Source organism: Astyanax mexicanus, chromosome 18, assembly GCF_023375975.1.
Source record: "Astyanax mexicanus isolate ESR-SI-001 chromosome 18, AstMex3_surface, whole genome shotgun sequence".
NCBI lineage: Eukaryota > Metazoa > Chordata > Actinopteri > Characiformes > Acestrorhamphidae > Astyanax > Astyanax mexicanus.
The window spans coordinates 12,600,326-12,626,592 of record NC_064425.1 but is presented as its reverse complement, the minus strand read 5'-3'; the positions used below and the strand labels follow the sequence as shown (position 1 = coordinate 12,626,592).

The window sequence follows — 26,267 nt, the reverse complement described above, 5'->3', positions numbered from 1 at the left end:
GGGTGTGTGTGTGTGTGTGTATGAAGAAGTGGGTGGAGAGAGAGTAGGGATAAGTGTGTGAGAGGTTGTTGGGGTGTGTGTGGGTGTATGTGAGTGTGTGTGTGTGTGTGTGTGTGTGTATGTGTAAGACTGTGAAACTTCATTCTCTCCATCTCTTCATTCCCTGCTGGTCTCTGCTGCTCATCCAAAGCAATGCTCTCTCTCCCTCTCTCTCTCTTTTTCCTCCTCTTCGTCCATCTCTCTGTCCAGCAGTTTCCGCGCTTCTGTGCCACTCCAGAGGCCCTGACCTCCAGGAGCTGCTGCCCGCCGTGGCCGGGTGACGGCTCTGCCTGCGGTGCCAACTCAGGTCGAGGATTCTGTCAGGATGTGGTGGTTTCAGACCTGCCGGACGGCCCGCAGTACCCTCACTCTGGACTGGACGACCGGGAACGATGGCCTCTGGCCTTTTTTAATCGGACGTGCCAGTGTGCTGGAAACTTCATGGGCTACAACTGCAATGAGTGTAAATTCGGCTACTACGGTCCGACCTGTGCAGAAAGGCGAGAGTCTGTGCGCAGAAACATCTTTAGCTTATCTGCTGCAGAAAAGCAGACATTCATTTCCTACCTGAACTTGGCTAAGAACACCATCAGCCCAGAGTACGTCATTGCCACCTCGACCCGAGCTCAAATGAACGGCGTCAACGGCACAGTCAACCCCCTGTTTGCGAACGTCAGCATATACGACCTGTTCGTGTGGATGCACTACTACGTGTCCCGGGACACGCTTCTCGGCGGGCCGGGAAACATTTGGCAAGACGTCGATTTCGCCCATGAAGCTTCAGCCTTCCTGCCCTGGCATCGATTCTTCCTGCTCTTCTGGGAGCACGAGATCCGCAAGCTGACCGGAGACTTCAACTTCACCATCCCCTACTGGGACTGGCGCGACGCCAGAGACTGCCAGGTCTGCACAGACGAGCTCATGGGGGGGCAAAGCTCTCTGGACCCGAACTTCATCAGCCCAGCGTCCATCTTCTCATCATGGAAGGTAAAGATTAATCTTCATCTCTTTCATCTCCAGAATCACAGATCACAGAGATAAACCTCAAAGGTTTTTGATGAGGAGATCACAATCAGATTTGACCTGCTTGCATGAAATCCCAAGTGTAAACACTCTTGGGATGCATCACATAAGGCAAAATAAAATAAAATCTCTATATATGTACATACATTTCTGGAAAAAATAAGAGACCACTTAAGAATGATGAGTTTCTTTGATTTTACCAAATTGAAAACCTCTGGAATAAAATCAAGAAGTAGATGGATGATCACGAGCCATTAAACTGAACTGCTTGAATTTTTGCACCAGGAGTGGCATAAAGTTATCCAAAAGCAGTGTGTAAGACTCGTGGAGGAGAACATGCCAAGATGCATGAAAACCGTGATTAAAAACCACCAATTCCACCAAATATTGATTACTTAACTCTTAAAACTTTATTAATATGAACTTGTTTTCTTTGCATTATTTTAAGGCTGAAAGATCTGCATCTTTTTTGTTATTTCAGCTATTTCTTATTTTCTGCAAATTCCTGCTCTAAATGACAATATTTTTATTTGACATTTGGGAGTAATGTTGTCCGTAGTTTATTGAATAAAGCAGCAATGTTCATTTTACTCAAGCATATATCTATGAATAAGAAAATCAGAGAAACTGATTCAGAAACTGAAGTGGTCTCTTTTTTCCAGAGCTGTATATTAATATTTTTTTATTTATTTATGTATTCATTTGTTTTTTTGGTGAACAATACGCAAAACCCTTCAACCTTTGATACATCTTTTATAATAAGTGTAAATATGTAAATCAATGCCACATAAAAATGTATAACACACCTAATACACCTGACGATGAATCAAGTGACAAAGTGGAAAAAAATAACAAATACTGGCCAGCTGTGCTGGCAACCCACTAAACTAAACTGTACTATACTGTCAGACCCGAGCTGCTCTAAAGCCACACATTCCTCCGATATCTCCTGTTCAGGAAGCCAGAGGCAGCCACTTCCCTTGTGACGAAACCTCAGGTTGCCAGATCTAGGCAGTTACAGGGTGCAGATTGTGAGGGGTAGCCTCAGGGCTACTGGCCCGACTCTCACACACTCACATGTGACTCAGGTCAGTGTGTAGGCAATCACGCGGTGGTCCGGTGCCCCACAGATCCACAGTCACGTCCTTTGGAGAATTAGCTGAAAGCAGCTTTACTCCGAAGTCAGCCCACATGGTCAGAATCCAAGCACTTTGGATCCTGCTGGCATCCGACCGACCCGGAACGAACCCAAATCTGATCACATTTCACATACATACAGTTCAGCATCTACACACTACAACCCTTATATTATTAACAATGATCCTCAGCTGTGCCAGGGTTAGAACCAGAACCAGAACCAGGACTAGAGCTAGAACTAGGTTCAGTACAATTCCATTGACTGACAAAAATATTTAGCATGGGAATATGGAAAAAGTTACATTGAGTGTGTAAAATCTGAAATATTCAAATAATAATTTCAATTAAACAGTTCTTTTAAAGTTAGAGTTAGCATTAACGTTAAAGTTACTATTAGATGTAGAGATTTTAACAATTTAGTTAAAGTTAAATATAAAATTTATTATTAAATTATTAAATTTATTATTTATTTATTAAAATAAAGTTAGAGTTAAATAGTTTATTGTAGAATTAAAGTCAGATTTAAGGTTAGTGTTAAATATAGACGGAGTTAATGACAGCTTTGAAGTTAAAGTTTAATTTAGAGTTGAAGTTAGAGTTAATGTTGAAATTCAGTTTAGGGTAAACATAAGGTTAGAGACAGCAAATTTGGATTTAAAGTTAGATAATAAGTTAAGATTAAATTTAAAAGTTAAAGTTACCAGTTCATATTACATTTAGAGTTAATTTTTATTTTAGAGTTAAGGTTAGAGTTACAGTTAAAACTTTAACTGTAACTAAAGTTTAAAAGGTAAAGTTATGGTTTAAGTTTGACTTGCAGTTAAAGATACAGTTAAGGTTAGAGTTAGAGTTAAAATAAATAAAGTCAGAACTAGAGTTAAAGTTTAATTTAGAGTTAAAGTTAGAGTTACAATTAAGATTAGATTTAGACTTACATTTAGAGTTAAAATCAGAGTTAAAATTGGATATATAGTCATATTTAAATTTCAAGGTTCAATTTAGAGTTAACTAGTTAAATTGTTTGATTTAGAGTTAAAGTTAGAGTTAATGTAAGAGTTACAGTTAAAACTTTTTGAAACTTTTTCATGTTTAATAACATTCACTTTCTACCAAAAAGTTATATTTCAAAGTAAATTTTTAGTTTAAATTTAATTTAATTAATATGTTTTCAAATAAAGTGTAAATATATTTCAATTTAGGTTGCACATAATGCACATTTATGGTGAAGTTTAGAAGTAGGAGAGCTAAAATACAAAATTATATATCATTTATATTTAGGATTATATTTATTTTAAATAGCTCTTAAATTATTTCTGTACTACTTTTAATGTTTTATATTGTTTTATCATTTTAAACTGCATTATTTTGTGTGCATTGTCTGTATGAGTGCAGCAGAGAGCATTTACTGGTTACTGTAGTTTGTGAACGTGAGCTGCAAACTAATCTGATCTGATTTGAACGTTTTTGGTTATTATAGTTTAAAAGCTCACGTTTTGAGGAGTGTGACTGGAAACAAGTTTGGAACTCTGAAGCAAAAATGAAGCCAGAGCCTTAGAAAGACACACACGCTCACTCAAACTCACACACACACTCTCACACACACTCTTGAACTGAGTTCGACTCAGTGTGAGATTTCTCTTGTTGTGAGTAAAGCTTTTAATACTGTGGATAACGCATGACTGATTAACTCACACACTCTCACACACTCATACACACTCACACTTTCACTCTTATACTCTCTGTCTCTCTCTCAGTGTGTCAGGGGTCCTCACTGTTCTTAAGATGAAAGTTTTAAAGAGCTCAACTATGTGGGAAATGTGCAATAACACAGCCACATGATACAAGTCATGCATGTCTACATATGTATGTGTGTATATGTGAATGTGTGTTTGTGTGTGTGGATATACATACTGATGTGTCTCTAACCCCCACCCCCCTGTCAGGTGATCTGTACCCTGCCTGAGATATACAACGCTGAGGAGACACTGTGTGATGGGGTAGGCGAGGGTCCACTGTTCCGTAACCCGGGCAACCACGACCCAAACCGGGTCCGCCGCCTGCCCACCTCCGCCGACGTGGAGTTTGTTCTGGGACTGAGCGACTACGAGACCGGGTCACTGGATCGCCGGGCTAACATGAGCTTCAGGAACGCTCTGGAGGGTAAATGACAATAAGTCAGTTTATATGGATGATATGATGACATGTACATGCAACCTTTAATCAAATGTATGACATGTATCTCTGATCATTACTCTGTAGATAGAAGTATAGATACTAGGGTTACTAGGGCAACTTAAGCTTTTTACTCTTTAATTAAATGTGCAAAAATACTGGTTTCAAAACTACTTAAAGTATAAAATTAAAAGTAATATAAGGGGAAAATGCCATTAAGAACAAAAGCTTAGGCTGCACCACAGAGTCTTATAGTGCACTAGTCCCTTCCCGAAAACAGATTTTTCTAAAAGCCAAAATGACTACAATTTTATATTAACATGCTAATGTTGATAAATTTGGTGTGTGTGTGTGTAGGTTTTGCGAGTCCGGAAACTGGTATGGCAGTGCCGGGTCAGAGCACGATGCACAACGCCATCCACGTGTTCATGAACGGCTCCATGTCTTCAGTACAGGGATCTGCTAACGACCCCATATTCCTACTGCACCACGCCTTCATTGACAGGTAACTCCCATACTAGGGCTGTACAGTAAATCATGTTTTATCACGATAAAAACTCTTATATCAGGATATCTATTTTACATTTTTGTCCATGTCATGCACATCACGTATCCCTAACATATACATATACACATACGTATACTCATGTATCTATATTGCATTACTAGCTAGAGTGGTGGGAAAACGTGTTTGCCTTCTTGAATGTGAAAACACAACTGATCCTTCAGCTTCCTTTAGTGTGTTACATGGCAAAAGTCATCCGTATGTGTCCCTTAACTGTTTTCATGTCAATATTATCATACCCCATATCTTACAGTGTAAATACTGATTTACTAATGCTGCGTGTGTGTGTGTGTGTGTATGCAGCATATTTGAGCGCTGGTTGAGGAAGCATCAGCCGCCCCGCTCTCACTACCCAACAAGCAACGCACCCATCGGCCACAATGACGGATACTACATGGTGCCCTTCATCCCCCTTAACAAGAACGGAGAATACTTTCTGGGAACAAAGGCTCTGGGATACGAGTACGCCTACCTGCTGGACCCCAGTAAGTACCAGAGATGCATAGTAACAAAGTAGAACTACTTCACTACTGTACTGAAATAGTAAAATACTTTATATGTATCTACTGGAGTATTATTTTTACTTCACTACTGTACTTAAGTACTAAAAAGCTGTATCTGTACTCTATTGGAGTATTATTTTTACTTCACTACTGTACTTAAGTACTAAAATGCTGTATCTGTATCTACTGGAGTGTTATTTTTTCTCCTAATTCCACTTCTACTTCACTCATATTTTGGATGAGTTTAATATTTTACTCCGATCAGTTTTTATGTGCTGCATCGTTACTCACAATGAATTGTGAGTGTCCTTTAACCTAAACATGTATTAAATATTTAACACTTAACACACTACTTGCAATACTTCAGTACCCCCACTTAAGTGTGGAGTTTAAAGGACACTTTAACTTCTACTCAAATTACATTTTTTGATAGAGAACTTGTACTTTTACTTTGTAAGTCCGGCTCTCTAGTACTTTATACATCTCTGTTAAGTACACACACACAATCACAAGCATACACTCACTGAGATGGAGTTACAGTCTCTCATTTGGGCTAAATGAATGCATGTCTGACCTGACAATAGCAGATATAGAGTCTATTAGTGGGTGGAGCCTGTAGATGCTTGTCTGCTGAGGATCTCTGGGCAGTGTCCACTCTCTCACAGATCTGTGTTCATCCGCAGGTCAGCGCTTCATGCAGGAGTTCCTGACCCCGTACCTGCAGCATGTGCAGCAGATCTGGCCGTGGTTGGTGGGGGCCGGCGTGCTGGGGGGAGTGCTCGCCGCTATCATTACCAGCCTCATCATCTTCACCTGCTACAGAGGGTCGAAGAACCAAAAACGCTCTGCCTACGGAGAGAGAAGACCCCTACTGCACAGCAGCGACGAGGAGGCCACTGCGTCCTACCAGACTACACTATAAAACACACACACACACACACACACACATATGTATATATACACACATACATATACATAAACACACTCATTAAACACACACACACACACACACACACACACACGTGTCAGGGAGTTCAGCCAAAGCTGCAGGACGCCAGGCCGCTCCGAGTTGAGGCCGTCCAGAAGAGGTCACGTGACCCCCAGGCCCACAGAGAGCCTGTCCAGCCCAAACTCCACGCAGCCAATGAGAACACAGAACTGGTGCTTTTACATTTATTCTGTTCCTCTGAACTCAAACTGCTGTGGAAGATGATTATTAATATATAAACTCATTAAATATCTGTATGTTTGAGTCTGACCCTGGTCATCAGCGCCATTTTTCAACATCAACACAATAAAAGCAGGTTCTCGCACCTGAGAATGGTCAGAGAACCTCCAGCACTGGTAATTTACCTGCACTCTCACAGTGATACACAAATAAAGGTCTTTAACAAGGTCTACGCTGACTGACCTGAGGCCTGTCTACTCTTCACTTTAACTCCAGTGTGTTTACCATCTGTTCCATCTGTTTCTATATCTCAGTCTTTCAATTTTTCATTGTTACCCTTTTTCAGTATGTCAGTCTCTCGGTCGTTCATTCTTTAATATTTTCAGTCCTCATTTTTCCAGTTCTTTGGTCTTTCAGTACTTTGGTATTTTAGTCTTTCAGTCTTTTTGTCACCTTGTTGTCAGTCCTTCAGTCTTTCAGTACTTCAATTATTTAAGTCTTGTAGCCTTCAAGTTTTTTTTAGTCCTCCAGTCTTAATCTTTTACTATTTTAGTATGGTAGTCTTTCAAGGTTAATGTCCTTCTCCACTCAGACTTTCAGTGCTTCAGTCTTGATAATCTACTCTTGTAATCTACTGTCCTTATGTCCCTCTGTTTTTAGTCCTTCAGTCTTTTTGTACTTTAGGCTTTAAGTACTGTCTTTCAGTTATTTGTTTTTTCAGTCCTTCTGTCGTCTTTTCTTTTTTCTTCTTTGGTCAATCAGGTCCTCATAAAGTTTGTCTGTGAATCCCAGAATCATTTGGTGTCGTCTTCCTCGGTTATGGAGGAGGTGTTTGTTGTTGTTGTTGTTGGTTCTTGTGGGTCTCAGCTGAAGGACTCCTTGTTGTACTCGAAGACGGTTCCTGAAGCGGAGAACGAGTTGCAGAGTTTGTGTAACTCTCTGGAGACACTTTTAGGACCACAGCAGAACACGCCCACTTTTTTACTAGAAAAAAAAAACACAAATCAGATTTTATTTATCAGAAATAAAATGCTGTAGTTTGGGGGGATGTGGGGGGTTCCTGATTTACTATGAGTTAAGAGCTCACCAAATCACTTCACACCAGCAGGGGGAGCCACTCTCCCACAGCGCACAAGGTATTCAGTATCCAGGTGATTTTACTATTGCATTTAACAGTTGATATTTGAGCTGAGAGGCTGCTGGGAAACCAGAGCTAATGTAAACTGTCTGGTTGTGCAGTAAATAATAATATTAATAATAATAATAAACAGTGGGAGATGTAACCAATGCTCAAACTTATTTTTATTCAGAAAGCAATTTATGTGATACATTAAATTCTTATTATTTAATTCTTATTTTCTCTCAATGTCTGTTGATTATTTGTTTATTATTTTTGCTAATAAGATGACACTGAATTATAATCACAAATAAATATAATCAAATATTCGAATTAAGAGCAGATGCTGTAACTCTACTCTCCACTGGAGGGCAGCACAGTGAGACAGTGTGGTCCTTAGGTCAGGTGGGTGGAGCCAAGTGTAGATTATGGTTCAGTAGACCAGTGGGGTCTTATAGTGGGTTCTGATGACGTAATGCAGTGTAAAGCTTGGATTTGATCTAAACGGCATCAATGGACTTAAATCAGCTCTGCTTGCTTTCTTCCATATATTGATTCTGAACTGATCTCAAAATTAAGCTCACTGCTGATTGGATTGTCCGATCTCCCCAAAGATATCCTTCCATCTGGGTCGTCCAATCAGAAGACGGGAACTTAGGGGACGGAACCGCTCCTCTGAAAAGCTCTGAAATAAAAATAGTGATTTCTCTCATCTTTATCCAAAGAGCCCAAAAAAAGTACAGACCAATTTTCAGTTTAATAACAACAATAATACAATAATGAAATGATTTAAAGTGATATATATATTAGAAAAATTGATCCAACATAGCACTGTGTGTGTGTGTGTGTGTGTGTGTGTGTGTATTTACCTGCAGCTGCTGTGTGTTAGTAAGGTACAGCCGGATGTTTAGATAATCTGGACGATTCTCCTCCCACAACTACAGAGAGAGCGAGAGTATCAGTGTATTAATCCAGACTGCAGGTGGTGCAGTACACACCTACATTAAGTTCCAGCTTCACCTTGCAGACACCTGGACAACAATGTGTGTGTGTTTGTGTGTATGTGTGTATGTGTGTGTGTGTGTGTGTGTGTGTGAGTGTGTTTGTCTGTTACCTTGTGGTGGAGGTCACACAGCAGGTTGGCAAACCAGTAGAAACACTGCAGCTCTCTGCACACCCACACCACATACAGCCTCCTCAACCTGTACTGACTCCACCCCCCACTGCAACAGACACACATACATACATACATACATACATACATATAAACACATAGGTAATCATACATGGACAAACACAGACACACACACACAAACACAGACAGGTGTAATACTCACAGAAGTGTGTGTAGGACGCAGGCGAAAGGTGTGACTCCGATTCCCCCGGCCACACACACACTCACTTCGTAGTTAAACACCTCTTCTGATGGTGTACCAAACGGACCATCCACATACAGCCTGGATGGAACCACACAGCAAAACAGCACACAGTACAATAGCCAATCAACATACACCACAACAGCCAATCAACACACAGTACAGGTCTCCTAGTGTCCCTGCAGCTCTATTTATCCTAGTGTCCCTGCAGCTCTAATTTTCCTAGTGTCCCCACAGCTCTAACTGTCCTAGTGTCCCCACAGCTATAGTTATTCTAGTGTCCCTGCAGCTCTAATTGTCCTAGTGTCCCTGCAGCTCTATTTATCCTAGTGTCCCCGCAGCTCTAACTGTCCTAATGCCCCCTCAGCTCTAATTGTCCTAGTTTCCCCGCAGCTCTGGGTCTCCTAGTGTTCCCACAGCTCTAGTTGTCCTACTGTCCCCTCAGCTCTGGTTCTCCTAGTGTTCCCACAGCTATAGTTATCCTAGTGTCCCCTCAGCTCTTTTTGTCCTAGTGTCCCCCAGCTCTAACTGTCCTAGTGTCCCTGCAGCTCTATTTATCCTAGTGTCCCTGCAGCTCTATTTATCCTAGTGTCCCCTCAGCTCTATTTATCCTAGTGTCCCCTCAGCTCTATTTATCCTAGTGTCCCTGCAGCTCTAATTGTCCTAGTGTCCCTGCAGCTCTATTTATCCTAGTGTCCCCACAGCTCTAATTGTCCTAGTGTCCCCTCAGCTCATTTTTTCCTAGTGTCCCCTCAGCTCTAACTGTCCTAGTGTCCCTGCAGCTCTATTTATCCTAGTGTCCCTGCAGCTCTAACTGTTCTAGTGTCCCCTCAGCTCTGGGTCTCCTAATGCCCCCTCAGCTCTAACTGTCCTAGTGTCCCCTCAGCTCTAGTTGTCCTACTGTCCACTCAGCTCTGGTTCTATTAGTGTCACCGCAGCTATTTGTCCTAGCATCCTTTCAGCCCTAGCTGTCCTAGTGTCCCATCAGCTCTAAATGTCCTAGTGTCCCCTCAGCTCTGCTTGCCATAGCGTCCCATCAGCTCTGGTTCACATAATGTCCCCTCATCTCTTGTTGTCCTACTGTTCCCTCAGCTCTGTTTGCCATAGCGTCCCATCAGCTCTGGTTCACATAATGTCCTCTCGTCTCTAGCTGTCCTACTGTTCCCTCAAAGCTCAGAACACCATTGTGTTCATTCAGATTTGGATGTTCTAGTGTCCTGCCTGTTGTAGCTCTGTTTGCAATAGTGTCCCAGAGACATTCGGAAACATCCCTGCAGCTCTGATTGCGATATTGTCCTCACAGCACTGCCTGCCATAGCATCTCTACTGTGACTGTACTCTTCTTTGCTCCCTGATAGATTTAACCAGCTGATTCATTCCCTCAAAACACACACACACACACACACACACACACACACACACACACAAACACACACACAAACATACACACAGCTGTCATAGTCTAATCCCAGAGGGCATTAAGGGCAGCAGGTCATGACCAGCCACCTCTCTGTATATCCACACTGTCACACACAATCTCATCACACACCATTTTCCCACAACACACACATACACACGGGCATACTTTGGGTATGTGCGCTGATGCATTATGGGAAGAATCTCAGAATGGTTCAGTGCAGGAAACAACAGCTCAGATAAACATTCTACCAAAGAGAGAGAGAGAGAGAATTACACTGAGGGTTAAATGTCTAAAATATGAAAAACACAATTTAACTGGAAATTTAATTAAATGTGTGTGTGTGTGTGTGTGTGTGGGTGTGGGTGTGTGTGATCTCACCAGTCCAGTCTCCGAGCACTCGGATATGAATGCCAAAAGTTTCTTTGTTCTGTGTTGGACACTGAAACCAATACACACACACACACACAGGATGTTAATAAAATATGACTAAATTAAGTGAATGCCGTGTCTAAGCTGAAGTCATTCCAGTCTGCTGATCCAACTATTCCACTCTACACATCACTATTGAAATACACGGATCTCCAAAACAGCAACTTTACAGGAGAGAGAAAAACTTCTTAACTTTCAATGGAAGTCAATGTAGAAAGAGATTATTTAAGGTAAGGTTTAAGGTAATTTTGAGGAATTTCTATTGGTCTACTCATCATGAAGTAGTAAACTAAAAATACAAAATCTCATGTCTCCAAAACATTAACTTTAAAACATTCAATGGAAGCCAATTTAAAAGATTATTTATTTTTTTTAAAATTGGAAAAAATGTATGGTCCTTTTAAGTTGTGGTGAAGTATAAATGAACAAAAATCTAGATAAATAAAGTCGTTTTTATTTGTTCATTGAAAAAATCTTATTACCATTTTTTACATTCACATGCATATTGTTTAGTATACTGTATAACCATACACAACTCTCACACTATAACCTGTAACTCTAAAATAAAACCATCTTAACTTTAATTGAAACCAATGCATTTTCATTGGTCCATTTATTATGAACGTCTGAACTTTTGTTATCATTAAATGATACAGTACCTGAAAGAAGAAGACAGACTCACCGCGGTAAGAGTAAAAGCATGGTTCTCAAATGAGGACACACTCGGGCAGTTCAACAAGATGTACTAAGGACACATACACAAAGATGCATTTAGACACTGTGAGACCATTTCTTTATCAAAATTACAGTACATTAATATCAAATCAAATGTATTTGTATAGTTATTTGTACAGTTGCTTTTTGCAACTGATGTCACAAAGCAGAAATGTGATTGCAGGACTAAGAACCAGACAAAACACTGAACATACAATACAGAACCTGCAGTGAGCGTACAACAGACAATGAAAGCTTATACCCTTAGCCTTAGATTTAAATTCCGATAATTAGCACTGGAGCTATGAGGCTAATATGGCTCAAAAAGAATGGAACTTATACTCTGCAAATTAGCACTGGAGATACAGTACAGTGCATATTCTAACTACTGTATTTAAATGATGTTATTTGTTTCCACAGCAACAAAAGTGGGTGGAGCTCACCTGTCCAGGGCGGGCCTTAAAGCCGCTCTTCAGCATGCGCAATTCGATGACATCACAGGGGTGCCTGATGACGGACACTACGGTAACCGGAGCGCTGCCTCTAATGTAGCGATACAGCCTCTCAGCACAGTACAGACAGAGGGGTGCTGTAACCCACAGCCACGTCTACACATACACACACACACACACACACACACAGTTAAATAAGATCATTTTGTACACTTTACAACTGAAAAACTGTGTTTTGCCTTTCAACACTGACAATAATATTTAGATAGATTTAGACTGTGCTGGGAAGGTGTTTCTAATAAAGTGGCCAGTGAGTGGAAGCACAAGGTAGGTGTTACTTATAAAGTGGCCATTGAGTGGAAACACAAAGTGGGTGTTTCTAATAAAGTGGCCATTGAGTAAAAGCACAAGTTGGGTGTTTCTAATATAGTGGCCAGCGAGTGAAAGCACAAGGTGGGTGTTTCTAATAAAATGACCAATAAGTAAAACACAAGGTGGATGTTTCTCTTAAAGTAGCCAGTGATTAAAACACAAGATAGGTGTTTCTAATAAAGTGGCCATTAAGTGGAAGTACAAGGTGGGTGTTTCTAATAAAGTGGCCAGTGAGTGGAAGCACATGGTGAGTGTTTCTAATAAAGTGGCCAAGGAGTGGCAGAACATGACTAAAATGCATACAAATACCTGAGGGAAATGATGCTGAAAGTGGGCATCTTCTTTACACACTGTGATGTGTGGCATTTCCTTTAACTCTGCTTTTGTTTGTGTCTCTGGCACCTGATTGGACGACGTGTATGAGCTACTGTTGGTTTGATTGGTCCGTATACAGCCGGGTGGGTGTGTGTCGACATTCGTCTGGTACTTCAGAGCCCCTCTGAAAGTAGGGAGATATTAATGTGTGTAATATGTGTGTGAGAGAGAGAGGGAGAAGGAGAGAGAGAGAATGGTAAACTTACCCGACCACATGCAGCATCAGTATGATGTAGAAGAGGATGAAGAGGTTGTGCGTATACCAGAATATCTCATAGTTACAAACCCTGTGAAGATACAAGAGTTTATCTTCAAATACAGAGTACATTAAAGCAGTAAATCAGTTTGGTACATCTGTGGGGCATGCACCCAATTATGCCAGGATTTTTCTGCATGCATTTCCTGGACACTCATTCAACAAAAAGGAGATAAAGGCCTGACCTTGTCTTAGATAACATCACATAAAAATGGAATAATTTCGTTCTACTTTGTTATGGACACAGAGTCTACAACATAACCAGCAAATGTAGTAAACATTTGACTGAGGACTGCTTTAGAAACCTCACTCAGGAGGCAAGTCGCACAAATCTAGGGCACTTCTACACCTTGTGGGGAAACCTGGCTTAGATGTTGGTCTTAGCCAGGGCTTACAGAAGCTGCCTTTTCAATGTGCGGACAGAAAGTGAGCCTGTATTCCCATGGGCTTTTTTATGGATTATCAGGCTACTCAGGACTCTTAAAGGTTAAATGAGGGAGTCCACCCTTGTCTTCAGGCTGTACTTGAGAAGCTGTGTAGAAGGTTGAGTGTGGTGGAGGATGGTGGAGGGTGGTGGCGATTACAAAGCCAAGTGTTCAGACCACTCAAACCCCCGATCACTCCTCCTTTGATCCACTGAAGAGCCTTGAGCCGATAAGGAGGACACTTCAGTCACAGCCCAGATCAAACGCAAAGACCCTCCTAGACAGTCACAATGTAATTATAGTGGTGTGTGTGTGAATGTGAGGGTCAGCTCTGGGGCAGTTATATCAGTCTAGACTGCAGCTCAACTGCTTGCAGAAGCAGCATTTTCATAGTGTTAAAGTGTATGGCTTGTGTCTTAATATCACATGGTATGATCTGAGATGTTCTGGTCAGATGTGAACAAGACGTATCACTGCCTTCACTTAAAAAACCCTGAAAAACGTTTTTTCTGTAGGTGTAAAGAAAAGCATAAAGAGCAGACCTGAGATAATAAGAAGATGAGCAGGTAACTCACCGTATGCTGTAGGAAGATGCTGTGAACATCAGGAACAAAATCAGGACCAGGATGACACCAGTAATCCCAGGAACTGACCATACAGTAAACAAAACAACCATCAATCATTCTATAAACCATCTCTCTCTGTTCAGGTGTGTCTCAAATAGATTATTTAGTAAAGTAACAGGCTATTTAGTAAAGTAAATACACATCCCTGGACTAATATTCACTTATAAAGCAAGTTTGCCAAATATTCCCTGACCAGATGGAAAGGCAATAATCTAGACAGCTATTACAGAAACAACAATGTTTAGCTATCATGATAAACCTATGTCTACAGATATCGCTATTGTGATTTTAGTGATGCTAGCAGCTAGTCTACCTTTCGCTCGCTGCTGGGGGCATTTCTCTAGTATTTGCTATAAAAGACTCTTGTGGCCCACAGGTTGAGAAACCTTGTAATACATTACACTGACTATGGCAGGCACAGCTGTCTGAGGGAATATGAAGAGAATCACTTCAGCTACTTCATTTGTGCCTCTGAGGTTCTCCCAGTTCCTCTATATCATACTGACTGTAGCAGAGACAGGAGTAACAGGTGGTTGAAGTGAGATCTAGTCTGGATCTCCTAAAATTCCTTAAATAACATAAGCAGTCTCAGTGGTGTTGTAGGTATATATTTGTGGTTGTTAGGTGGTTGCCGTGCTGTTGTTAGTGGTTGCTATGTTGTGCTATGCTAAGCAGTTTTTATAGTGTTGTTATAGCATCCTAGGTGGTTATTCTGTGGTGACAAGGCAGTTGCAATTTTGTGGCAAATAGTTGCTATGCTATTGCTAAGCATTGGCAATCAAGCCCTAAGTGGTTATAGTGGGACTGCCAGGCACTTGCCTTCAAAGCAGTTGTTATGTTTTTGCTAAGTGTTTTCAGCAGTGTCTTTAGTAGTTATACTGGGATTGCTAGGTGGTTGCTACGCTGTTCCAAGGTTTGCTTGGATGCTTATATGTAGTTGGTAATGTATCCCAGGGGGTTTGCTTTGGGTTGCTACGCTGTTCCAAGTGGTTGCTATGCTGTTTTTAAGCAGTTGCAATGGAGCTCCAGGTGGTTCTAGTGTGCATGTTAGAAAGACACTATGCAGCTATAATTGCACAGCAGTTGCTATGCTGGTTCAAGCAGTTGTCAGGATGCTCTTATGTAGTTGCTAAGGTATCCCAGGGGGTTGGTATTCGGATTCTATGCTCTTCCAAGTGTGAAGTGTATTAGAGCAGGTAAGACCTGTGCAGGACTCACCTGTGGTCAGGATGAGAATACGCGGGTCCTGCAACACAAACAACAGAAACTGTTCCAACTGTTTTTCCAAGCTGAATTACTCACTGATAGTTGATGATAGGTCATTTAATACTGCCCTGCACTACACTGATGTAATATGTGTATCATTTCTATAGATTATTACCAAGTTCAGAATACTAGCATCGACCCCAAAACATGACATATAAAATGTAATTATATATATACATCGTAACAGTTGGCAACAGCAATTCAACAGTAGTCAAGATTGTGGGACACAGTAAGAGTGACCCACACAGCGCCCCCTGCTGCTGCTACTGCTGTTTGATGACTGTATGACATGCTCAGGCCTTTAACTTTTTACACACACTAAAACTATGACTGCAAGCCTTTGTGTATTAATGAGATCCTGCTGGTGTGATTCAGACTGGTTTCCTTCCTTTCAATGTGTCTTCACAAACACCATTATAATGGCTAACAGCACCCCCCTAGTGAAGAGTCTTTGTCTAGAGGATAATCTAGCGCATACACTGACAGGAAATTATTTTTCCATGTTGGTTTATCTCATCTGGGTTTTTAGACAGTGTGTGTGTGTGTGTGTGTGTGTTACCTGTCCTCGGTGTTGTGCTACATTCAGTGCAGGAAAGTCATCTGAGTATCTCACAGAAAAACTGACGGCATTCACCAGATGGGCGCAAACATGAACCACTGCAAACACACACACACACACACACACACACACACACACACACACACACACACACAAATAAACACACAAACACACAGACACACGAATAAACACACACACACACACAGACACACGAATAAACACACACACACACTTTGTGTTTATTTGTGTTTACTCTGATGAGAATGAACAAAGTCATACTGCTCAGATAAACAGCTGCCATTTTCCTCTCAAACAGAAAAGAACTATTGTACACACACACACGCACAGGCGCGCACACCCACACACACATACACACTTGCACACACACACCCACACACGCACAGACACACACACAGTTCCCCCACAGCGGTGTGACAGCATGCTGTAAGAATGCAGAGTTTAAAGTTGCCTGTTTCAACAGCTGATAATGTGCCCAACACACACACACACACACACACACACACACTCTCACACTGTGTTCGGTGTGCGGGTCTGTTGCCGTGGTAACAGGATGTCTCTGAACTAAGCTGTCTGTAATTAGAACAAGACCACAATGTTCATAGACAGGAAGTGGCAGCAGGACGTGGGGGAGGGTTTGGTGGGAGTCCCTGTATCAGTTAACACTGGGGGTCTCCCTGTACAGTCCACACACACACACACACACACACACACACCTGTCAGCTGGTGAACCACATCTGGAACCCACAGCCTAAAACAAGTAACTCAACCTAATACGTTCCTTATACAGTAAATAAAATTAATTATTCAGAATTTCTTATTATAATTATTCAGTATCCATTATGAACTATTATAAACCCACTACAAAGTAGGTCATATTCATTGTTAAAATGTATTTATTCATTATCTAATAGGACATATTTAGTTTCCACCATAAATTAGTCAGTAACTACTATGCATTATTCAGTATCCACTATGAATTATTCTGTGTCTACTATAAATTGGTCAGTAGGCACACTAAATAATTTATTATCCACTATGATTTATTCAGTATCCATTATTATTTTTTAAGTATCTACCATGCATTATTCAGTATCCACTATGAATTATTTAGTATGTACTATAAATTAGTCAGTATGTACATTAAATAATTCTGTATCCAGTATGAATTATTCGGTATCTACTATAAATTGATCAGTATTCACACTAAATAATTCAGTGTCTACTATGATGTATGTAGTATCCACTATGTATGATTTAGTATCTAGTATAAAGTATTTAGTCTACTAGGATTTTTTATTTTCAGAATGCTCTCTAAGAGTTATCAAGTATCTGCTAGGAACTCCAGTTAAATTCAATTATGATAATGATGATGATGCTTATGATTTTGATGATGATGATGATGAGCTGTAAGTAAATGTTCAGTAACTCACCAGAGAAAACACATATGGAGACTCCACAGACAACATGGAAGGTTTTACTTTTATCCAACAATCGACGAGCTTTCCTACTGTTTACCTGAGAGAGAGATGGAGAGAAAGAGAGAGAAAAAGAGACATAGAGAGAGAGAGATGGAGAGAAAGAGAGAGAAAAAGAGACATAGAGAGAGAGAGATGGAGAGAAAGAGAGAGAGAGAGATGGAGAAAAAGAGTGAGAGATTCCCAGTAACAGTTATTTAGACCACGGTGTCCCAATGGTTTGCACGTCACTAATAAAATCGGTTGTTATTTAATAATATATATTAATACTATGTCAATACTAATTTTAATAATTTAATAAAATTACCTGCTGTGTTCCTCTTAGAACAGTCAGGATGGACCGGCACATGGGCAGCAGAACCAGACTGCAGTTGAGGTTTAAAACAGAGGCGGACGCTCGGCTAATGCACAGCCCTAACTGAATAAATACACAGAGGGGTTAGATCCAAAATTAGAGCCAAAATTGTCCACTATGTTGTCAAATTTGCACCCAGAGTATGTACAGTAAAGACCAGACGCGGAGTCACTCATCAATCATTAAACTGACCTGCCCCTTTCCCAGATTAAGTGTGTCTCAGACAGCCTTCATTGAGTTTACAGCACAGCCTAAAGAACTAAAAGTATAATGTTTCTTCCCACTAGGTTTTTCCCAGTTTGAATAAGCTTATAGTAAAAAGCTTAGTTCATAAGTGTAGTGGACCAACACCAGCAGATGACATGTCTCTCCAAACCATCACTGACTGTAGGAACTTCACACTAGACCTCAAGCAGTTTGGACTGTGTGCCTCTTCACTCTTCCTCCAGACTTTGGTCCCTGGATTTCCAAATGAAATGCAAAATTTACAGATGGTTCAGATGGTCAGTGATGGTTTAGAGAACCATATCATCTGCTGGTGTTGGTTCACTGTGTTAAATCAAGTCCAAAGTCAGTGGAAAATCTTACAGCACTTCATGCTTCCTTCTGCTGAAAACATTTATGGAGATGCGGATTTCATTTTCCAGCCGGACTTGGCACACTTCCAAAAGTACCAATTGGTCTTATATAATATTCTAATTTTCTGAGACACTGATTTCTGTGTTTACATTGGCTGTAAGCCATAATCATCAACAATAAAATAAATAAAAGCTTAAAATAGATCACTCTGTGTGTAATACATCTATATAATATATGTACAGTATAGATGTTATTAGTATTAGATGATTAGTACTAGCATTAGATGTTGAAGAGATGGTTATTTCAGGACACTAATAAACTTAATCAGAATATTTTGCCCTCTCTTAACTCAGGAATGCTGCTGCTTTTATCTTAAAAGCAAAAATAGATCTTAGGCACTGCTGCTTTAATGAAACGTGTTTCTTATTATTAAGGCATTTTGTCATCATCCTCATCACAATACCACCACTATGTTTGATTGTTTGATGGCTGCTGTGACACTCCTGCTCTGGAATGCTGTTTGTTTTATAGCAGACGAGACGAGGCACGAATCTGCCAGAAAGTCCTATTTCTGATTCATCTACCCACAATGCCTTCTCCCAAAACAACCCTGTTGTCCAGCTGATCCTCCTAATCTAGATCAGTCTTCCTGAGTTAGCATCAGCTCCTTCTCACTGTTCCACACAGCCTGTTAGAACAGCCTCTCCCGATTGGGTCATAAACACATAGGGAAAATGTTCGGTAAGAACTTGGAGAGCCGAATGAGAATGTCCATTTTTCTTCTCCAGAACAAACAGGGTTACCTAGCCCTTCTCCAAGCAGATACACATCTACAGCATGTTCTGACTCACAGACTCCCTCAAACCTAACTGATCACAAAAACTGATCTGAGCCAACACCAGCTCTGATTTACAGACCCCCTCATACAGTCATTTAGGGAAGAATTCAGAATGATGAAAGCAGTGTGTGTGTGTGTGTGTGTGTTTCTGAGTTCTTTCAGGATAAGCTGGCATGCTGTCACACGCCTAACCAACACAGAACTGAGGTTAGAGGAGTCAAACTCATAATCACTCACACATTTCCAGTGCACACACTTGGAATAAAAATGTTAGAAATGCTACACTCTTTAAATGGATTCTATACAGGTTCTTTAGGACACATACATGGTTCTCAGTCTGGTTAAAGGATCCTTCAAATACAAAGTAGGTGGTTCTTTAAAGAATGTTGCACTGTAAAGTACCGTATTGTACTGATTATTAAATTGTCACAATAGTTTTAAGCATCAGTGAAAAGTTTTAACACACCTTACATTAAGTAACATTTGGCACTGTAGATTAATACTAAAGTCTTCCAAACTATGAAGAAAAACATGGAATAATTAAGTAAACAAATATGTGTTAAACAAACCAGGATATGTTTTATATTTAGATACTCTAAAGTAGCACTTCTTGCATACAAGAACTGCTTTAGATAATTTGGCTGGATTTCCTCAGTCAGCTTTATGAGGTAGAATCACCTGGAATGATTTCCAGTTAACAGCTGTGCTGAACCCGTCAAGAGATAATTACCTGAATTGCTTGTGTTTGAAGGATCAGTTGTAAAGTTGTAAAGAGGTAGAGTTGGTATACAGTGAATAGCCCTATTTGAGTAATGTTCTAATCCAAAAACAACTCAACTAAGTAAAAAAAAGCAAAAAAAAATACTTAAAGAAATGAAAGTCAGTCAGTCCGAAAGTCAATTCCAAGAACTTTGAAAGCATCGTCAATTGAAGTCACAAAAAAGACAATCAAAAACAATATGATGATGAAACAGGCACGCATCAGTCTGCCTCAGGAAAGGAAGACAAAGAGTTACCTCTGTTGCACAAGATAAGTTCCAGCCTCAGAAACTGTTAAGTCAACAGCTCCCCAGATAAGAGCACCTAAATGAGTATTTTGGTTTGTTTAACCCTTTTCATGATTTCTTATGTGTTTCCACATAGTCTGGATCACTTAAATAAGATGATTAAATAATATGTTGTGTACAAATGTTTAACTTCCAACAACTAAAAGAACTGAATGCTTCAATGGTGCTTGATTGTGTACAACACAAAACAGTATTCAGTACTCTACAGACCCTCTTTGATTCAGAACTGTGGCCTCCCCCCGCAACGGAACTGCACTCTCTTCTCTCTTCTGTTTTTAATAGTTTTTTTTAGCTTGTTTACACCGAGAACCAGATGCCTATAAAGTCATGAACATAATAATATTAACGACTAAAGGCTATGAAAAACATCAAGCAGAGCTAACAGCCTGGAGAACAGTCCATTGTTGCAGGACTTGGGAGAGCAAATTTAGTGATTAGCATGCAAGTGAACACAGATACAACAAACAATAAGCTACAGCGCAGGGCAGGACACTGAGTTACTGTATATATGCTGAACTTTGTATACGAAGCTGTATGTAAACTATATATAAAATTGTATAGATAGAACTGTTTATATGAAACTGTACATACACTTATATAAACTGTGCATAAAAACTGTATACAGTACCAGTCAAAAGTTTGTACACACCTCTTCTTATTCAATGTGTTTACTTTCACTTTATAATGTTTTACATTGTAAATTTTATTAAAGACTATATTAAAGCTATACAGGAACACATGCAGAATTATTCTGTAAACAAAAAGTTTTAATAAACCAGAATATGTTTTATACTTCAGATTCTTCTAAGTAGCACATTTAGCAATGAGGACACATACACCCTGCCCTAAACTTAGGCCTACTTGAAGTTATGAGCATGAGAAAATGTGAGCATATGGGAATAATGTGTGTCACTCTCATGTATTTTGAGTCAGTGGGGGGGGGGGGGGGGGGTAATTGCTGTGTTTAGACTCGACTAACATTAGCATTTCCTTTGGGTCAAAGCCAGCGTGTAATGATTTAGGCATGCAGTTATAATGCTAATTGGTGGCTGTGTTAACTCTTATTACTGGTTAACCACATTAGCCTGATAAATCCAGTGCTAATTGGTGGGGTAAAGACTTCTATTACTGGTTAGCTATAGTACATTAGCACAAAACTTTGGTGATAATTTGTTGGGTATAAACAGAGATATTTGTAATGAGGAGACCAACCACTGGTTGATATGATTGAGAGTTCTCAACAGTGCTCAACCCAACGTCTGTTTGAGGATAAAGCAAGCTGATTGGCTCTTCAAAAAGTGCTGCTTACACTGTGGAGGGTGTCAGAATGCTAGTGGGGAAGCTCCTCCTCAATAAGGAGATAGATAGATAGATAGATAGATAGATAGATAGATAGATAGATAGATAGATAGATAGATAGATACGTACATTAGCTATGTAGTTCCTGATAAACCTGGTGGTCCCTTTTGGGGGTACATGTGCTGAGATGTGCTTATCAAGACGAATATAACTGGCAGTTATAGACCTCAGCTTCAGAGGGGCACATGTTATACACACACAATTTGTCAGAAAGTCTCTCCATATATATATAGCGATGGTTAATTTAGATCCAGTCAAAAAACACCCAACTGACTAGGCAGTAGGCAGTAAGGGATTTCTTTCTTTCTGGAGCTGCATTTACCATCTCTGGCAATAGATTCAATAAGGAACAATGGTGGAGTGTTTCCAAATGTAGTGAAACAATTGTTTTGAGTAAATGCTTACTGTGTGTGTGTGTGTGTGTGTGTGTGTGTGTGTGTGTGTGTGTGTATTTGTCCTGAACCTATGTGTTTCTGCAGATTCCCAGTAAACCCTGACCCTGGCTAACCGTCACTTACAAGGTTCTCTATAACTGCCCCTCACTGAGCTCTGAGAGCCACAACGTAGCACAAACACCAACAAATAAAGACCACTAGTTCTATAACTGCCCCTTTCTCAACCCTAACTGCCACAGAGAGCACAAATACCCTGCAATACAGACCATAAGTCCAATAACTGCTGATTCTATAGCCTTGACAGCTAGAGATGCCCTCAGACAAAGACCCTAGAACTGCTCCTTTCTCACCTCACCTTGCACAAATATCTTCCAATAAAGACCTCAAATACTATAATGCCCCTACATCAGCCATGAGTGCAACATCTCAGCACAAATACCCCCTTAATAAAAACGACCCGCCTACAACTGCCCCTTTCTTAACCCTGACTGCCACTAATCAGGACAAATACCCAGCAATACAGACCATCAACCCATCCTTTAGCCCTGACAGCCAGAGATCAGCACAAATAGCTTCCAATAAAGACTGTCAAACCTATAACTGACCCTCCCTCAGCCTTGACAGTCACAGCTTAGCAGAAATATTCCACAAAAAAGACTATTAGGAAGTTGAACCCCTATGGAGTTCACTGGCAGGGTTGGGTGATGCTAAAAAAGCAGCCGACTCTGCTGAACAAGCTTACTCAAGGTTTAAGGTTAAACTTTGTCACAGTGAAATTTCCCCGAAAAACATTATAATTCACATTTCTTATAGTTAGCTCTGGCCTTCACAAGCTGGTTACAGGTCAGTTTAAGGAGTCTGTTCTTACCCCCAGCATTTGGTGCAGGTAGTAGTATTGAGGTCCACTGGAGAACAGCCTGAAAGTTCTCCAGAACAGCCACGCACTGACAGCCACCCAGACCACCTGAAAACACACACACACAAAAAAACATCAGTGACTGTGGTGCCTGGTGCACTAATATCTGTAAATTCAAAATTTGAGCAGTATAGGGCGCAGAGTGGTCCAGCAGTCCAAAGTGCTGCCACTATGATTGCGAGATTGTTGGTTCGAATCCTGGTCATGCTGCCGCAGGAACCCCGAGACAGCACAAGATAGGCCTTGCTCTCTCTGGGTGGGTAGATGGTGCTCTTCCCCCTCATCACTCCTAGGATGATGTTGATTTCCTGATGATGGCCTGGTCCAAAGACCAAACCATTTAAAATGTATTTTCATGTATCAGTTAAAACTCTGGACTCTGGTTCATTTGTACCCTTAGTGTGATTTGATTGAGCAGATGTGAAAACAGTAATCACACTCGGACTGAGACCAGCTAGTGAAGGTAGCTTAATCTGGAGCATTTTGCTTGTGGTGAGAATGTGATCCGGTCTTGATCTGACCCAGCTAACATATATACTCCTTTTATTTAAGCTAAACTACTGATAAGGCGTAGTTAATCTGATATATGAGCCAGATAACACTGCCTCTGCCCCACGCCAGACAGCTCTGACCAATCAGAAGAGACAATGAGCTTGTGTGGTTTATTGGTGCATATTTTGGTGCGTTTAGGTTCATCCCTGTGAGAAACCAAACAAAACACAGGGAGAAAACTCTCCAAATAAAGAACTCACCAACTGATCCCGACCATAGGAACCAAATATAAGAGCACCTCTTTTGGTCTGACCAATTTTGGTTCTTTGTTCTAAAGCGTGGTTGGCCACACCTTTCACACCAGCTATTTTGGTGTGGACCAAACAGGGTAGGTGTGAAAACACACTGCATTCTGATTTTGATGGATCCAAGAATTCTGGATGGACCTAAACGATTTTGTTTTCTTTAATAATCTGTGAAATATTTGAACAGATGTTACAGTCAACCTCAAGTGTTAAACGTGGACTACTTTGTATATATATGAGACGAAGTATAGGGCAGCTATTCAGAGCAGAATTCATTTACATGTAACAGTCAAAAGTGTGGGAACACCTCTATTTACTTAATGTGTTTTCTTTCATTTTATGTTTTTTTTTACATTGTAAATATAATATTTAAAACTATATTAAAGCGACACAGGAACACATGCAAAATTATTCTGTAAACAACCAATCAGAATCTGTTTTATACTTTTGATTCTTCTGAGTAGCACATCTATCTTTGAGGACAGATCTGCACACTCTTGGTATTTTAATCTCAGTGTCTCCATGAGGAAGAGTCACCTAGAATAGTTTTCTCAGCGTCTTGAAGGAGTTCCTGAAGGTGCTGAACAATAGCTGCTGCTTTTCCTTCACACTGTGAAGCTCCAGCTCATCCCAAATCACCTTAAATCACCATCTCAGTTCATCAGATTTAGATCAGGTGATTGTGAGGGACTAAAACACTTTATTACTGTTTCTTACGTAAGTCCATATGTGTCCCTTAACTGTTTTCATGTCTTCAATATGAATCTACAATCTAATATACAAATGTATTAATCTAGAAAATTTATTAAATAAAGAAATAAAGAAAACACTCAATGATGAGAAGATTTTATAGAGAAGACACAAAGGTTTTTTGACCTGTCATGGTTTATAAAGTGTTCTACAGACATGTAAGTACTTTAAGTTTCGACAATCCCAAAACACACACACACACACGCACACACACTCACCACAGCGCAGTGTTTAGCTGCTTCGTTCGCCGCCCAGCTCCTCAACACCAAACCCATGACCGCGCGCGTCCCCTCGGTAAACTCGCGGCACGAGCTTCCTAACGAACGCACGAGGACGACCTGTATGTGTGTGTGTGTGTATGTGTGTTTTGGGTCTTTGCCTTTTTGCCGGTGTCCCGTCCCGTCTGGAGGAGGAGTTATGCACGAATGCATGTGTGTGTGTGTGTGTGTGTGTGTGTATGTTTGGGGGGTGGGGGGTCTGTTCCACACCGCATTTATTATTACATTAATGATAAATAATATAGTATTATTATTAATAATATAATATTATTATTATTACAATGTGAAAATGTACGAATACAGAGTTTTAGTGTGAACTGCAAAGCGACAGAGTTTAGAAATACTTTTACTGTGAAACAATAGGAAACCATCGCCATCTACTGACACACCTGCTACAGTGCATCCAAATAGCGCTCCATCTATTAACCAAGATGCTTGTAATGAAACTCTGTTATTAAATAACTTGCTATCTCATTATTTTTAGATTGTTTAGAGTCAGTTAAAGGTCAGACCCAATTAGGTAAAAGGTAGAGCCAATCAGGAGTCAGCTTGTTAATTGCTCAGCTGCAGACTTTTTAGTGGTTACTTGTTGCAAGTTTAGTGCCATGGAGCTCTGTATATCAGTGACTGTGTGAGTTTCATGAGAGTCTGATATCAGTTAAACCCTATTTCAGCCTCTCTGTATTGATTTCAAGTGGACAAAAAAAAAATCTCCTCCAGCCTTGATATACTATAAACCCCTTTACAGAGATACTAAGAGATAAGAGATACCACTTAATATAAAAAAATGAGCTGGCAAGTTACTCCAAATAAATATCTATAGCAAACTTTCTGTCTTATTGTTTCAGCATCAAGCATGAGCTGATGTTGCAGTTTGTAAAATGCACAGATCGTGTGTGTCAGTGGGATAGAGAATAACACTTGGAGTTACCCAAAAAGGAGACTTGGAGATGCACAAAAGGACACTTCTAGATACCCAAAAAGCCACTTGGAGTTGCTTAAAAAGACACTTGGAGATGCCTAAAAGTACACTTGGAGATACCCAAAAAGGAAACTTAGAGATGCCCAAAAGGACACTTGGACATGCCCAAAAGGACACTTGGAGATGCCCAAAAGGACACTTGGGGATGCCCAAAATGGACACTTGGACATGCCCAAAAGGACATTTGGAGATGCCCAAAAGGACACTCGGAGATGCCCTAAAGTACATTTGGAGATGCCCAAAAAGACACTTGGAGATGCCCAAAAGGACACTTGGAGATGCCCAAAAGGACACTTGGAGATGCCCAAAAGTACACTTGGAGCAACCCAAAAGGACACTTGGAGATGCCCAAAAGGACACTTGGAGATGCCCAAAATGACACTTGGAGATGCCCAAAAGGACACTTGGAGATGCCCAAAAGGACACTTGGAGATGGACAAAAGAACACTTCGAGATACCCA

The 26,267-nt window shown here is 40.4% G+C and overlaps 2 protein-coding genes across 2 annotated transcripts; one reads left to right on the top strand and one right to left on the bottom strand.

Annotated features, from left to right (window-relative positions):
- Nucleotides 1-6,697, top strand: tyr (tyrosinase). The gene is made up of 5 exons (XM_007248579.4): nucleotides 1-1,026; nucleotides 4,143-4,359; nucleotides 4,729-4,876; nucleotides 5,240-5,421; nucleotides 6,123-6,697. Exons 1-5 carry the CDS (start codon nucleotides 193-195, stop codon nucleotides 6,359-6,361), a joined length of 1,620 nt encoding a protein of 539 aa, XP_007248641.3. The 5' UTR covers nucleotides 1-192; the 3' UTR covers nucleotides 6,362-6,697.
- On the bottom strand, nucleotides 6,599-24,956 carry LOC103041142 (NADPH oxidase 4). Its single transcript, XM_049467094.1, has 18 exons — nucleotides 24,765-24,956; nucleotides 22,952-23,047; nucleotides 17,798-17,908; nucleotides 17,446-17,530; nucleotides 15,995-16,092; nucleotides 15,388-15,415; nucleotides 14,119-14,191; nucleotides 13,069-13,149; nucleotides 12,797-12,986; nucleotides 12,107-12,271; nucleotides 11,632-11,694; nucleotides 10,899-10,959; nucleotides 10,686-10,764; nucleotides 9,062-9,181; nucleotides 8,839-8,947; nucleotides 8,594-8,662; nucleotides 8,309-8,409; nucleotides 6,599-7,591 (listed from the first exon to the last, which is right to left on the bottom strand). Exons 1-18 carry the CDS (start codon nucleotides 24,819-24,821, stop codon nucleotides 7,471-7,473), a joined length of 1,707 nt encoding a protein of 568 aa, XP_049323051.1. The 5' UTR covers nucleotides 24,822-24,956; the 3' UTR covers nucleotides 6,599-7,470.
- Nucleotides 24,957-26,267: the final 1,311 nt, after the last annotated feature.

What these genes read in the sequence shown, in the direction of transcription:
- tyr (XM_007248579.4), top strand. Translation starts at nt 193, where the DNA reads ATGCTCTCTCTCCCTCTCTCTCTCTTTTTCCTCCTCTTCGTCCATCTC. An exon ending in CACCACGCCTTCATTGACAG is followed by an intron (nt 4,877 to 5,239) that starts GTAACTCCCATA and finishes GTGTGTATGCAG; the next exon opens with CATATTTGAGCGCTGGTTGA. An exon ending in CGCCTACCTGCTGGACCCCA is followed by an intron (nt 5,422 to 6,122) that starts GTAAGTACCAGA and finishes GTTCATCCGCAG; the next exon opens with GTCAGCGCTTCATGCAGGAG.
- LOC103041142 (XM_049467094.1), bottom strand. Translation starts at nt 24,821, where the DNA reads ATGGGTTTGGTGTTGAGGAGCTGGGCGGCGAACGAAGCAGCTAAACAC. An exon ending in CAGCTAAACACTGCGCTGTG is followed by an intron (nt 23,048 to 24,764) that starts GTGAGTGTGTGT and finishes GTGTGTTTTCAG; the next exon opens with GTGGTCTGGGTGGCTGTCAG. An exon ending in CTCCATATGTGTTTTCTCTG is followed by an intron (nt 16,093 to 17,445) that starts GTGAGTTACTGA and finishes GTGTGTTTGCAG; the next exon opens with TGGTTCATGTTTGCGCCCAT.